At 34.8% G+C, this 13,524-nt stretch overlaps 1 protein-coding gene across 1 annotated transcript; it reads left to right on the top strand.

Moving 5' to 3' along the window:
• The first annotated feature begins 1,765 nt into the window (after positions 1-1,765).
• On the top strand, positions 1,766-5,105 carry LOC143545368 (cyclin-T1-3-like). The gene is made up of 6 exons (XM_077037280.1): positions 1,766-2,004; positions 2,641-2,722; positions 2,980-3,108; positions 3,203-3,378; positions 3,466-3,617; positions 4,482-5,105. Exons 1-6 carry the CDS (start codon positions 1,790-1,792, stop codon positions 4,994-4,996), a joined length of 1,269 nt encoding a protein of 422 aa, XP_076893395.1. The 5' UTR covers positions 1,766-1,789; the 3' UTR covers positions 4,997-5,105.
• The last annotated feature ends 8,419 nt before the right edge of the window (positions 5,106-13,524 follow it).

Below are 13,524 nucleotides of genomic sequence, written 5' to 3'. Positions count from 1 at the left end.
TTACATGAGAATCAAACGGACTTAAAATTGAATTGTACAAAATTGATGACCCGTGTTTTTAGAATTGGACACCACCGTGTGTTTTTTTGATAGAAGGAGATGAGGAAGGTTCATATTAATAAGGATATTATAGGAGCGAATTCAATGTTAGCAGGGGTAGTTGGGAGTGACAGATACCCGAATCAATGTTAATCGATGAGTTGGGTGTAGGCGGAATGTTACAGAGAGCTGATCAAAGTTAATCGATGAGTAGGGGAGCGAATTCAATGTTAATCGATGAGTTGGGTGTAAGCAGATACTCGAATTCAATGTTAATCGATGAGTAGGGGAGCGAATTCAATGATCAAAGCAGGGTTTAGGGTTGAAGAGAGCTGGGTGTTATAGAGAAGGAGCTGAGGGTGAAATAATGATGATCGATGGCATATTGGCAGGGGGTAGGCGGTGTGGAATAAATGATAGAAGGAGCTGAGTGTTAAGGGGGATGGGTGGAACGGGTATTCTAAACCTATAAGGAGATAAGTTACCGTATCCCAATTTATTGAAAACCCATTTTTTAGTCTTATCAATAAGGAGAAAGTTAAAAGGAGTTATTGGCTCTCAAACACTATATAAACATAAAAACGACTTTTATTCATCCTTCATAAGTCATAAGAAGAGGAAAATAAGAAATCCCAAACCATCACACTTGATTTAAAAGAGTTTTACGAAATTTATATTTGCCTATATGATATGATGTGTATGTGGCAATTCTAATTTGACAATTATTAGTTAAAAAAAGGTGAGGTAAATTTAATGCTTATAAAACCAGATTATTACCAAGAAGCAATTAAAGTAGGACAATAAGGACCAATAATGTAAGTCTGTTTTAAATATAGTATAGACTAACTCAGAAGCTTCCTTCCTAACAGAAACCAAAACTAGGGTTTACTTCTCAGACGACTGTACGGACGCTGCCGTTGCTTCTCAATCTTCAATTAACGCCAATTTTCAACTTCAATCGTTCACTTTATGTATGTTTCTTTCGCAATTACATCTTCCTTTATGTTTTTAACCGCTGTTTGATTGCTTCTAATGCTACGTTTTGATGTAATTTATGTGTTTGCACTTTGCACAAACTTTAATGCGTTTATGTATCGAATTTGTGTGATTTTATTATGAACACATTCTGGATCTAGTGGTGTAAGCAGTTTGTGTTTGACCTAGAAGATATTTTTGGGAAAATTGGCCAAAAAGATATTTTTAAGGGTACATGATTGGGACATTGGCATCATTTTTATTTGTTTTTTTTTTTTTGAAATTGTAAATGTTTACAAGCAGGGATGTCTGTTTTCAAATTTAGTTACAATAAAAAAGCAAGTTAGGCTAATTTGATACACATCCTGTTTTGCAGAATATAAGATAAAGTGATAATGTTTGTGTGTCGGTCGCTAAATGTTTGACTGGAAAGATTAATTTTTATGTTTGAAGGTTGAAGATCGGTTTACAATATTAATTTTATGAGTTTGTGTGATTTTATTATAAACATATTCTGGATCTATACTGTTTATGTATTGTTAGTCTGGTCACTGGTGTATTGATGTAAATAGTTTGTGTTTGACCTAGATGATATTTTGAGGAAATTGGCTAAATAGGTATTGATTGTGACATTGACATGATTTAATGGTTTATATATTTCTTTTAAAAGTTTACAAGATGGGTTAATTTGATACACATTTTTTTTTTGTAGAATAGAAAATTAGGTTTTAATTTTAGTGTGCGAGTCGCTATAATCTGACTGGAAGCATTAAACATGGCGGTTAAAATGCAATGCGATGTTTCGCAAAGGGAAATTGCAGGAGATGAAGTTGAAGCATCTCAGGTTGTTGGTCACAAGTGGTATTTTAGTAGAAAAGAGATTGAATCTTGCAGTCCTTCAAGGTCTGATGGCATTGATCACAAGCAGGAAGAACATCTAAGAAAGCTGTACTGCTCTTTCCTGCAAGAGCTTGGCATGGAGCTTAAAGTGTAAGTGTGAAAAGATTTTATATTTTATAATATACCTTATATGTAAGAGTTTCTTGATGATGTTTGGACAAGAGTTTGTTCAGTACTGCTAGTTTTATGATTTTATTAGTTTCATTTAGTTCTAGTAGTGTTTTTATCTATAAGTTGGCGATAGTTTGAGGTTTTTTCTTAATTGTTGATTATGATGGGTTTATTATGTGTCATCTAGTTCATGTATTTGTGGAGTAGTTGGAGGCTGTGGTAGTTTTGTAGGGTTTAATCTATATGGTAAGTTGAGTTAGCATGTGAGTTCCCAAACTTAATGTAATTATTGATTCATCAAGAGGAAATAGCCTATTTGTAAAATGCAAGAGAAAAGTTGGGTACAAAGCATTCTTGATGGATCTAAAGGAATATTAGATATACTGATGGTAAGAGTGCTAGCATGAAGCTTTCGTGTTTAGTTACTAGTGTTAAGGTTGCCTTCTTTGCAACCAATTAGTTTGAAACATCTGATGTGGTAACTTTATTAACTTACTTGTGTTAAGATAGCCTTCTTATTCAGATTTTGCATCTATTTTTCTTATTTCTCATTTTAAGAGAATAGTCATATTATTGTGTGCTAAAATGGCAATTGGTTATTGTTTTATATTTCAGACCCCAGTTAACCATTGCAACAGCAATTATGTTTTGCCACTGGTTCTACATGCGCCAGTCCCATGCAAAGAATGATTGGCAGGTAAATGTTTTCTTCTTTTTGTGTCCCACATATTTTACGCTTTATATATGCTGTCGTGTTAGGTTTTTCATATCAGATCGCAGATGCAAACAATCTAATTGTTGGAATGTTGTCCATAGTAAAAGTTGGTACTTTGAATGGCACAAACACCATACATAAATCTTTTCACTTTTGTGGTGTTTACAAGTTTGCCTCTGGAAAAAATATAAACTTTTTGATCTTCAGTGAACTCACATAATGGTGATTGCTTCTTGCAGACGATGGCAACTGTATGCATGTTTCTTGCTTGCAAAGCTGAAGAAACACCCAGATGGTTAAATGAACTTGTTGTGGTGGCGTATAAGTTAATACACAAGGGGGACCCGTCAGCTTCAAGGAGAATTCGGGTGAGTGCAACAAATCCCTTATTTTCATCTTGAACACATGTTTTCAATGTCAGTTTTGAACATAGAACATCAGGTGATATATCAATCAATGTAGGAGATATATGATAAACAGAAGGAACTTATCTTAATTGGGGAACGACTTCTGTTGCATGTTCTCGCTTTTGATATGAACATAGAACATCCATACAAGCCACTCATTGCTGCCCTTAAAAGATTGGATATCACACACAAAGATCTTGTAAAAGTCGCTTGGAATTTTGTGAATGACTGGTATGTATGTTTATCCACAGCTATGTCTTTGAAAGTAGATATATTTTTTTAACTATATATATTAGTTTTGATGCGATAAATGCGTAGGCTTCGTACCTCGTTGTGCTTGCAACACAAGCCTCATTATATTGCTGCGGGTTCTCTGCTTCTTGCTACAAAGATTATGAAGGTAAAATTGCCACCATCAAAAGGGAAGGCTTGGTGGATGGAGTTTGATGTTTCACCTAAGCAGTTAGAAGGTATATTTTAAAATTTTTGTTCTTGCTAGGGGTGCATGGGTCGCTTTGGATCGGTTTTGGGATCAAACAAAAAAAGAGCTGAAAATTTGGTTTTTGGGCTTTTTATGACCGTTTGTTTTCGGTTTATATGGATTTTACAGTGGGTTTGGTTTTTTCGGTGTGGATGAACAGTTTTGGGATGAAAAAAAAGACAATGAATCTGGGCCTGAAACTTTGTGCTTAAATTTTTTGTTAGTTTATGATTACTTATTTGGTGGTGTGCATGAAACTGAAAAGCTCGACCCGAAAACAAAAGGCTGAACCAAAAAAACTCCAAAACAAAGACCAATGGTTTGGTACTTTGGTTTGATGTTTTTGTAGATCTGAACTCTTGGTTCGGTATTGGTTTTGTGTATAATTAAAACCGACAAAACGATCTGAAACCAAAAAAAATGAACAGAGAAAATCAAATCCAAACAAAGATCGACAGTTTGGTTTTGTGTTTTTGTAAGCTGAAGTTTTGGTTTGGTTTTGATTTTGTAAAAACTCATAGGTTTCATAAAAACTGAAATTTTGGTTGAGCACAAGGCCGATGCACACCCCTAATTGATCATTACACATTCGGGCCTAAATTATTCGGGCCACACCATTTATTAATTTTTTATAAATGACTTAAAATCGGTATTTTCAGTTATGCTTGGTTATTTGGGCTACCAAACCCAAAAATCAGCTTTTTTAAAAGAAAAAAAATCAAATCATTGGTTGTTTATAGGGTTAGGTTACCACGGTTATTTCATTAACGGTTTGGTTATTTTGGTTTCATGCACACCCCTAGCTCTTTCCCTGTTGCGTGTAGTTGACTTTGTTAATTATTTGGTGATTCAGATGTCGTTCAACAGATGATGAGTTTGTGGCAACACGGTCAAAGTCAAGTTCAAAGTCAATTTCAAGTCCAAAGTCAAAGTCAAACATTGAAGGATGAGAAAGTAACTGAACCTCCAATCAGAAAAGCAGCCACTACAACACCTAATAGTGTAAAGAAAGAGGCTTTCGAAAAAGTCAAAGATACTTCCCGAGAAACAAATGGTCAAACGAGTGATACAGGCAGTGGGGTTAGTGTTGTGGAGGATGGCGATATAGGCGAACCGGTTACAATTAATAAGTCGGATCTGAGCTCAAGTTGCAAGACAACTAATTCAGTTAAGGGTATAGTTGGAAATTGCGCGGGAGTAGACGTTAATAAGATAAGAGAAAAGATTAAAAACAGGAATTTAATTAAAACCATGAAAAGAGCGCGTGAAGAAGAAGCTAAGGATGATGGAGAAGATTGGATAGAAAGAGAGTTGGAGAATGGCATAGTGCTACAATCTGCATATCTTCGGAAGCAAGTGAAGGTTTGAAGTTTGCTACTACAATGGTAAATCTATTATTTTGTAAGTATGAAAACATTAATCAAGCATTTAATAGCTGTATAATCATTCTTCAGGTGTATATCTAACGATTTATGTTAGTAATTCAACTCGATTGATACCTTCAATCATTTTGCTCATCTGCCTTTTTCTTTGAAGCGTCGATACGCATGAACCACGCATATGCATAAACAAACTTGGAAAGTGGTTTGATTCGGAGGAAAACTAGAGTCTAGATTTCCTAAATAACTAGATTAGACAGCATGGTAGAGCTGTCTTTGTTTCATGAACATTTGGTCTATATGATATGATATGTTCTGATGCATACAACGTGAGTCTTCTTTTCATTTCCAAATTGACTCCTGCCACCTTTACTTATCCACTCATGGCCTTTGTTTTTTGTGTTTTTCAAATGCTTTTAGTCTTTTACCACAAACCAAAGCCGATGGGATGTGCCAACCAATGTTTTCATAATCGGGCTTGACGTCGAACTAGAAGCTGGATGACTTCATGAATAACACAAAATATAAATAGATTTAAAGTAGTAAATAAGTTGATTTAAAAAGAGAAAAACAAAGTTTTTTTTTCCGAAATCTGGCCTGATCATTCAGTTTGGTAAACTGCCGTTTCAAGTGAAAACGGTTCAAAAAGAAGTGTCAGGTCCAACTCGGAACATGCCGGTTGAGGGACAGAGCGTAAATATGGAATACTCAAGTTCAAGATATGTTATACTAGTATCCTTGAGCTTGGATTTTAAAATTAGTTGCGATTAGGAAAGAAAATATAAATTGTTTTCATGCGAGAGAAAGTGATATCAATAGAGAGATGGGCTCTCTACTTTTTTGAAGGTGATGCAAGAAACGGTAAAGATAAAAGTGAAATCCAACTAGTAAAGATGCATTTTATAACCGAGGAGTTAGTCGGTGTAGATGAAACAGTTTCAAGTCAAAAGTCAAACGCAAGATGGATAGTGACCTATTTACTATATAGTCAAAACACTGATATAGGCCGGCGACCTGCTATCGTACAAGTGATTTGATTTTTGAACAGAAGATGTTAAAGATTTTCAATAAAACCACAAATCATTAAAGATTGATCAATGATGATGTGGGTAGGCTGGCTTATCACAAAAGCTTAAATGGCCAATAGCATCTCTTGATGTGACGTGAACAATACCAGTTTCATGAGTAGCGTGCGCAGGATGCGAAGGGCATGCGGCCTGAAATACATTGTTGAATAAGCTACATCTTTAAGCATATGAGCTGTCCGCCAAGCTTGGTTTGAGTGGGAAGCTTCCCTTATATCCCTAGGCATCCAAGGTACATTCATTCCGAACTCAGCTCTTTCCCTTATATCCTAAATTGCTCTAGTAGAACAACTAACTTATCTCATGTCGAAGGGTGATTGCAGGTAGGGGCGAGCAAGAAACGGTTTGGAACCGCCAGCATTGAGGGACCAGAACCGGTGTATCACAACCGTCAAAGTGTGTTACCTTACGGTTTCCGATTCTCAGGTTTTGCATTAAAAGGTTCTTGGTTCGGTTCTGGATAAGCGGACAGATCAAGACGTGAGGCCGAATAACTGGAATATTAAAATTCAGAATAATTTTAATTTCTATTTTTTAATGAGCTTTTCATATACTGCATTTGTGGTACACGAGCCAAAAACCAACAGCCGCGAAGTTGAAACTTTAAACAAGGTGAAAGGGAATATTTGTTATTTTATAAGCTGATTTACTACATAAATATAAATTTAACTAATTAGTTTTAATTTTTCAAATATCATGGCTATCCTTGTTTCAACTAGCGCTTTCGAGTCTGTGTTTCAGTTTGGGTGGTCTTGTAGTGGACTTGTATAAGAGTTCATTATCCCCCATTATTGTCGAGGCTTTAACTTGCACGCGGGGTTGGATTCGAACAGGGAGAAGACCGATAAACGATGAGGAGGTATCTGAATAATTTTATGAGTTCATGAAAGGTAAATATTATTATCTTGTTAATCATATTTGCATCTATTTTTAATTCCAAACACTTTTTTTATTTAAACACTTATTTTTATTTAGATGTTTATGAGAAGATCGAGAAGTTGAAGATTGAATGACGATTGATGATTGGTTATTTGAACAATTCATTTGACAATTGTTTGAATGAGTTTATTTACTTTTTGTGTATTGAAAATTTTGATTGATGTAACTTTTAATTTGAATGGTTTTGAACTTTGAAATTTGAATGTTGCTATTTTTTGTTCGTTTGATTGATTTTAATTTTAATTGTTGCAAACTCGCAATTTGCAAAGCTTGCATAAACCATTCGATATCATAACTAGGGCTATACAACGGTTTGGAACCGTCAGGACTAGGACTGCATCCTATTATAGTAAACTGGTTCGTTCCAAAGCCGTTAAAATTGGTTCTCGTTAATAAGTTATGTACCAGAACCGGTTTGGTCGGTTATGTTATCAAACGAGCTGTGCAAACTTCGCAAATTGCAACGATCAAAAATTAAAATCAAATCAAACCAACAAAAAGTAGCACTATTCAAACTTCAAAGTTTCAACCATTCAAATTAAAAGTAGCATCAATTAAAGGCTTTAATCAACAAAAATAAATCTAAATAAAATTATTTGAATAATTGGTAAATGAATTGCTCAAATAACCGATCTTCAATCATCATTTGATTTTCAATGTTTCGATCTTCTCATAAACATTTAAATAAATCCAAGTGTTAGAGTTCATAAAAGACACAAATATGATTAACAAAATAATAATAGTTACCTTTTGTGAACTCATCAAATTGTTCAAATTCATCTTCGTTTACTAGTTTTCTCTCGATTCGAATCCAATCCCACGTGCAAGTTAAAGCCTCGACAATGATGGGGGATAACAAACTTTTATATGAGTATACTACCAGACCGCTTGTACTGAAAGCAGTCTCGGAAGTAATAGTTGAAACAGAAATAGCCAAGATATCTGAAAAGTTAAAACTAGTTAGTTAAATTTATATTTATGTAATAGATCAGCTTGTAAAATAACAAATATTCCCTTTCATCTTGTTGAAAGTTTCAACTTCGCGGCTGTTGGTTTTTGGCTCGTGAATCACAATTGCTATATATGAAAAGCTCATAAAAAATATGAATTAAAATTATTCTGAATTTTAATATGTCGGTTCCACGCCTTGAATCGTTTGTTTTATCCGGAACCGAACCAGGAACTGTTCAATACAAAAACTGAGAGCCGGAAACCGTAAGGTAAAACACTTTGATGGTTATGACTAGTTCGGTTCCTCATTTCTAACGGTTCCAAACCGTTTCTTGCTCATACCTAAAAACAATTGACCTAACTATTTTTGGCACAAAACCGATTTTAGCGGTTCCACGTTTTGTTTTTCTGTCATTACGGTTCCGGTTATGGCGGTTCTGAACCATTGCACATCCCTAATTACAAGAGATCCCCTCCTGCCATGAGTTCATATGTGTAGGACCGTTCAGTCTAGACATCCCCAACCATAATTTGTTGTTGCAACAATCAACATTAAATACCTAGGAGAACCAAGAATTTGAAGCTCTCCCGTAAGAATAAATATATGAATATATATATTTATATATGGCCATCATTATCATTTATATAATAATAGATCAAAATTAATTAAATTATACCTTATTAATAATTAGCTAGTTAATTGTTGATGAACCAAATTACTCTTTCTTACTAATTAGGGGTTTCCCTTTGGATGTATATAAATACATGGAAGAGATTAATTAACATCATAAAAAAAAACCTAACCCTCACATTAAATTCGTGGCCCGTCTCTCTCTCCATAATTCGGTTTCTTCAAGAACCTTAATCTCCATCACTAATACACATCCTAAAGGGAAACTCAACAAAGCTGACTATCATGTCGTCTGGAGCATTCTCACCAGCCGTGACTACTCTCTGCTGTAACATGTATGTTTTAGTTATAGGTTTATCATAACCTCATGTTTTCTTACATACGTGAAAAACTGATCAACATCTCCCTCACAAAGAAGAGTTGGTTGCTTACTTGAAAGTTGAGAGTTTTAACATTTTACAACTCGATTTCGTACGTGCGTATTCTTCATATGTAGCTTAGACGACTTAAAATTCACATTCCAACTAGTAAGCTTCGTTTGTTTTATAAAGGTAGGTACTAGGTACCTATAATTCACCTGTCTCAATTATGTTTTTGTTTCTGTAAAACAACTTTAATCAACTTAACTTGTCTTCTTCCTACATAGGGACGACAAAAGAATACGAACCCATTGCGCAAACCCAAATCCAGAACGAAACGCACATTTAAGTATGTTGTCGTGTATGATATTATTAGTTTTATAATTTTTATGAGACGAGCATGATATTAGGTAATACTTCGCCGAATTACCTGGATATGCATACCCATACCCGCTTGCCGGAACTACACCTCAAGCCATTTTATTGGATTAATTTAATGCATATCCTTGCAAAGTTTATAAATATCATATATATCCATACCGAATTCCAAATATCACATATATCCATTTGTTATAAACCTTCATTAATAACAAGGTTACCTTTTTCAATATTGCCTTCAAAAGAATTTGAAAAAAAAAAAACTCTAAAAAATTAGAATGTTTTTTAGCCGGGTGGAGGTTGGGTTTTTTGGTTTTGGGTGTGTGTGTGGGAGGGGGGGGGGGGGGAGGGGGGGGGTTGGGTTGTAGGGCAGTGGGGTAGGTTTTTAGCGAGGTGGTGATGGGGGTAGGTTTTTTAAGGGGGGAGGGGGGGATTAGGTTTTTTTAGCGGGGTCGTGGTGGTGGTAGGTTTAGGGTTTAGACGAGTAAAGAAATGAACCGCTAAAAAACTATATATAATAGTTGTGACAACAATAAACAAAAGAAAATAATAAAATATCACGTTCTCAACCATGTGGTAAATTTGTTGACACCCTTACCAATTGGGTTGTATTTCTAAAGCCAATACAAAATAAAATAAAAAATAATATGCAAGTTAGCAGGTTGTCAAAAGGAGCCCATATATAACACGAAGGAAATTTTATTTACTTTTAATTATTATGTTTGTAAGAACGTCGATTTTGATACCTATGTCCGATATGGCATTTCCATGATTAAATAATATTTTATTTTAGTTGTTGCCACAAAGTCTCTTGATCCTATTAAGCCTAACCTTAGTAGAAGTGGGCAGTGGCATTGGGTGGTCGGTCTGTCCACCCTTAAGTGGCATTACCAGCTATTCTAGAGGAGCACTTGATTCAGCAATTTAGGTAGCGCTTGGTATACATGAATGACGGGGGAAATAAAATGATTCATTGTGTGGGAATGAAAAAAAGTATGTTTGGTTGCTCAATGAAAAGAAATCATTCATTACATATGGAATCTTATTCCATTAAAATCTTCATTCCCACTAACCTTTTTTTTTTCATTCCATTTCTCATTCACCATATTTTCTCAACACCACCACCACCACCACCCTTGCCACCACCATCACATGACCGCCGTCGCCACCACTGCCTCTACTGCCGCCTGACCATCACTGCCGCCACCACTGTCGCTGCCAGACCGCCACCACCATCGCTGCCACCCTACCATCGCCATAACTAACAATGCTTCCACCGCCACCCATGCCTCCTGACCGTCACCACCACCATTTTCGTCACCGGAGCTAGCCCGTCGCTATTGCAGTTTTTTTATGGTTAAAAAGTATTATGAGATAGGAGTATTTTTTTTATTTGTATTTCATTCCTACAATTTTTTTAAATACCAAACAACAAAAAGTAATAATTCATTTCATTCCTATATGTTAACCAAACAAGACAAAGGAATGATAATGATCCATTTCATTCCTTTTCTCATTTCATTACTTCCAACCAAACATAACCTTATAGTCCTTTATCTATCTAGCTAGTTTCATTCCAGTCTTTTCTCCTTGATATTAAACCCTAAATCCTAATAATCATTGTCTATTTTCTATTTAATCGACTTTCCAAATTTTCAATAAAATATTTTGTATTTCTAATCTCTCAAGGGCACGTTTTTTCTCATGGATGAAGTCATGAAGGTGATCTTATATCTTATAGGAAAACATGTTTGGACCACTACGGCACTACAGGAGACCTATATTAAAAGAAAAGTATTAAAATTTGTCAATACAATCATCAAACATACCAACCAGATGACCAAGTGAATAAAGAAAAAGTACCTGAGCCAAAAATATTGGGCCCAGGGAATCAAAACCCTCAAATGGCCCCTTCACAGAAAGAAATTAAAACTTTGGTTTATACTTCATCAAATGACAAATAGTTTATAGTTAAACTTCTTCAGGTCTTCTTTAACCAAAACTAGTTTTAAGCACCCCCTGCATCGCGGCGGGTGTAAAATCATGAAAAAAGCAATTTTTAAACGTTTTATTCAAGTCATGTGTTGAAGGGGGCGAACCTGCGCTTTGCATCAAGACTATTAAACCTAACAAATATCAGATGTAAAATGTTCAATCACGCACGTCCATTGAGGAGTTGTTAGCGCGCAAATGTTAAAATGAAACGTAAATAATATAAAAGATAAAACTAAGTCGACTTGGATACCGTTGTTGAGACGGGGTTGTTAACATGGAAAATAGACGTAAAAACATTGAACCTTGCATGCGCGTTACAACTTGTTAACTTGTAAAATTTGACTAAAAGGGTAAACGAAAAGTTTGTTTAAAGCCTCTTATGCATATGTTACTATTGTTGTCCAACAAAATTAGCTAAGAGAACAATACATAAAGCATGAGAAATTTGTCTTGTAAAACATAAGAATGTTGTACAACTTAAAAAGCTAAGAGTACAATAGATAAATCATAAAAAAGTTGTCTTTTAATATATATATATATATAACTAGCTTGAGACCCATGTACTACACAGGTAATTGATGAAAAAAAATATTTAATTATTAAGCAGAGTAAAAAAAAAAATTATCATGCATGTTAAGAGACAACCGTTGTACAATAGTGTTTAAAACAATCTAGATATTAATTTATTCAGTTATTTGTATCCTTCAAATTAGTATTTAGTAGTTATTGATTAACAAATAAATGACAATGAAGGATTTTAGAGATTTAGTTTGTTTTAAATTGAGAGGATTAATGTGGGAGCGACAAGTGACAAAACATTGTAGGTTTTTATTAGAGAGTATAGATTGGCAATTGAAGTAGTTCTATTCGAATAAACCCATTTCCAATTCACCACATTAAAGAGCAAATTTGAGGAGCATGCATTGGTATCAGTCCAAAATAGGTTCGAGTCAGTATTTTCTATTTCGGGAAAATGGTTCATGTGATCAAAACAAGTAATCTTTATTGTGTCAATATTCTTCATATTTTGTAAATAGTTAATATATTAATTATGACTATACACATTACATAGAACGATACAATAGTTTCTTTTAAATAAAATGATATAAAACATTGTAAGCTACACGGTAGGCGACCTTTGACCTTTTAATCCGTTCCATTTTCAGGTAGTTTTCTACACTTGACCATTACACAAAGAAAATAAAGGCAACCGGCTGTGTTGACGCATATTCGTATAAGAGACATGGTTTCAAGTCATGAAAACAATAAAAGGTAACATCCCCTAGCCATCTTAGTGCACCATTGTCAAACCAACAGGTTTTCTTTGGCACATTGTTAACATGATGATCAAGTACTTTGTAGGAGCACAGCAGTGGTGAGGTTAGTTTGGTAACAACGACACAACCGTACGTACTTGCATACACGCACAAACAACTTAGAAAAGTGATATGATTGGAGCGAAAACAGGGGTCTAGATTCCCCAAATAACTAGAATAGATAGCATGGTCGGGCTGTCGTTGGCTCATTGAGGCATTTGGTCTACATGACATGATATGCTGATATATACAATGCAAGTGTGTGGCATTCGTTCGTTATCTTAACTTTTATTTTTCAACATTTACGTGTGCAAACGATTCTTCTTTTTGTGTGCAAATTGACTCGAAAAAGAGAACGTCACCTTTACTTATCCACACATGGCTTTTGCTTTTGCAAATGCTTTTTAGCACATATGTGAAACTCAGAGACCATAGCCAAAGGGATGTGTCAACCCATGGGCATATGACCGAGTCAAATAAAGCTTTTCTCATTGTCGGAATACAAAAGTAAATTTTGTTTTTAGTATAGACTCCTAATTCTTGATCATTTGTGATTTTAATGTTGTGACAAACTAAATTTGGACACTTTATTCTAGAGGTGTCAATCATGTCGGGTTGACGGTTGAAATGTGCAACCCGAATCCGACCCATATTATTAGTCATGCCAAATATTTCGACCCTAACACACACAAACTCAGGTCAACCCGAACACGACCCATTTAACAAATTTATATATAAAAAAATAAATTAAAATGAGATTGATATAATTTAGAGTCGGTAGAGTAAATGAGTAATATGAATATTTTAAAAAAAAATTAATAAAAAATCTTCAAAATAAATTGGAAATTGAAAATGTATCTTCA

This window comes from Bidens hawaiensis, unplaced genomic scaffold (assembly GCF_021521415.1).
Source record: "Bidens hawaiensis isolate Kalapana, Puna unplaced genomic scaffold, B.hawaiensis_p1.1 tig00000904_1, whole genome shotgun sequence".
NCBI classification, from domain to species: domain Eukaryota; kingdom Viridiplantae; phylum Streptophyta; class Magnoliopsida; order Asterales; family Asteraceae; genus Bidens; species Bidens hawaiensis.
This window is presented reverse-complemented; position numbering and strand designations above follow the sequence as displayed.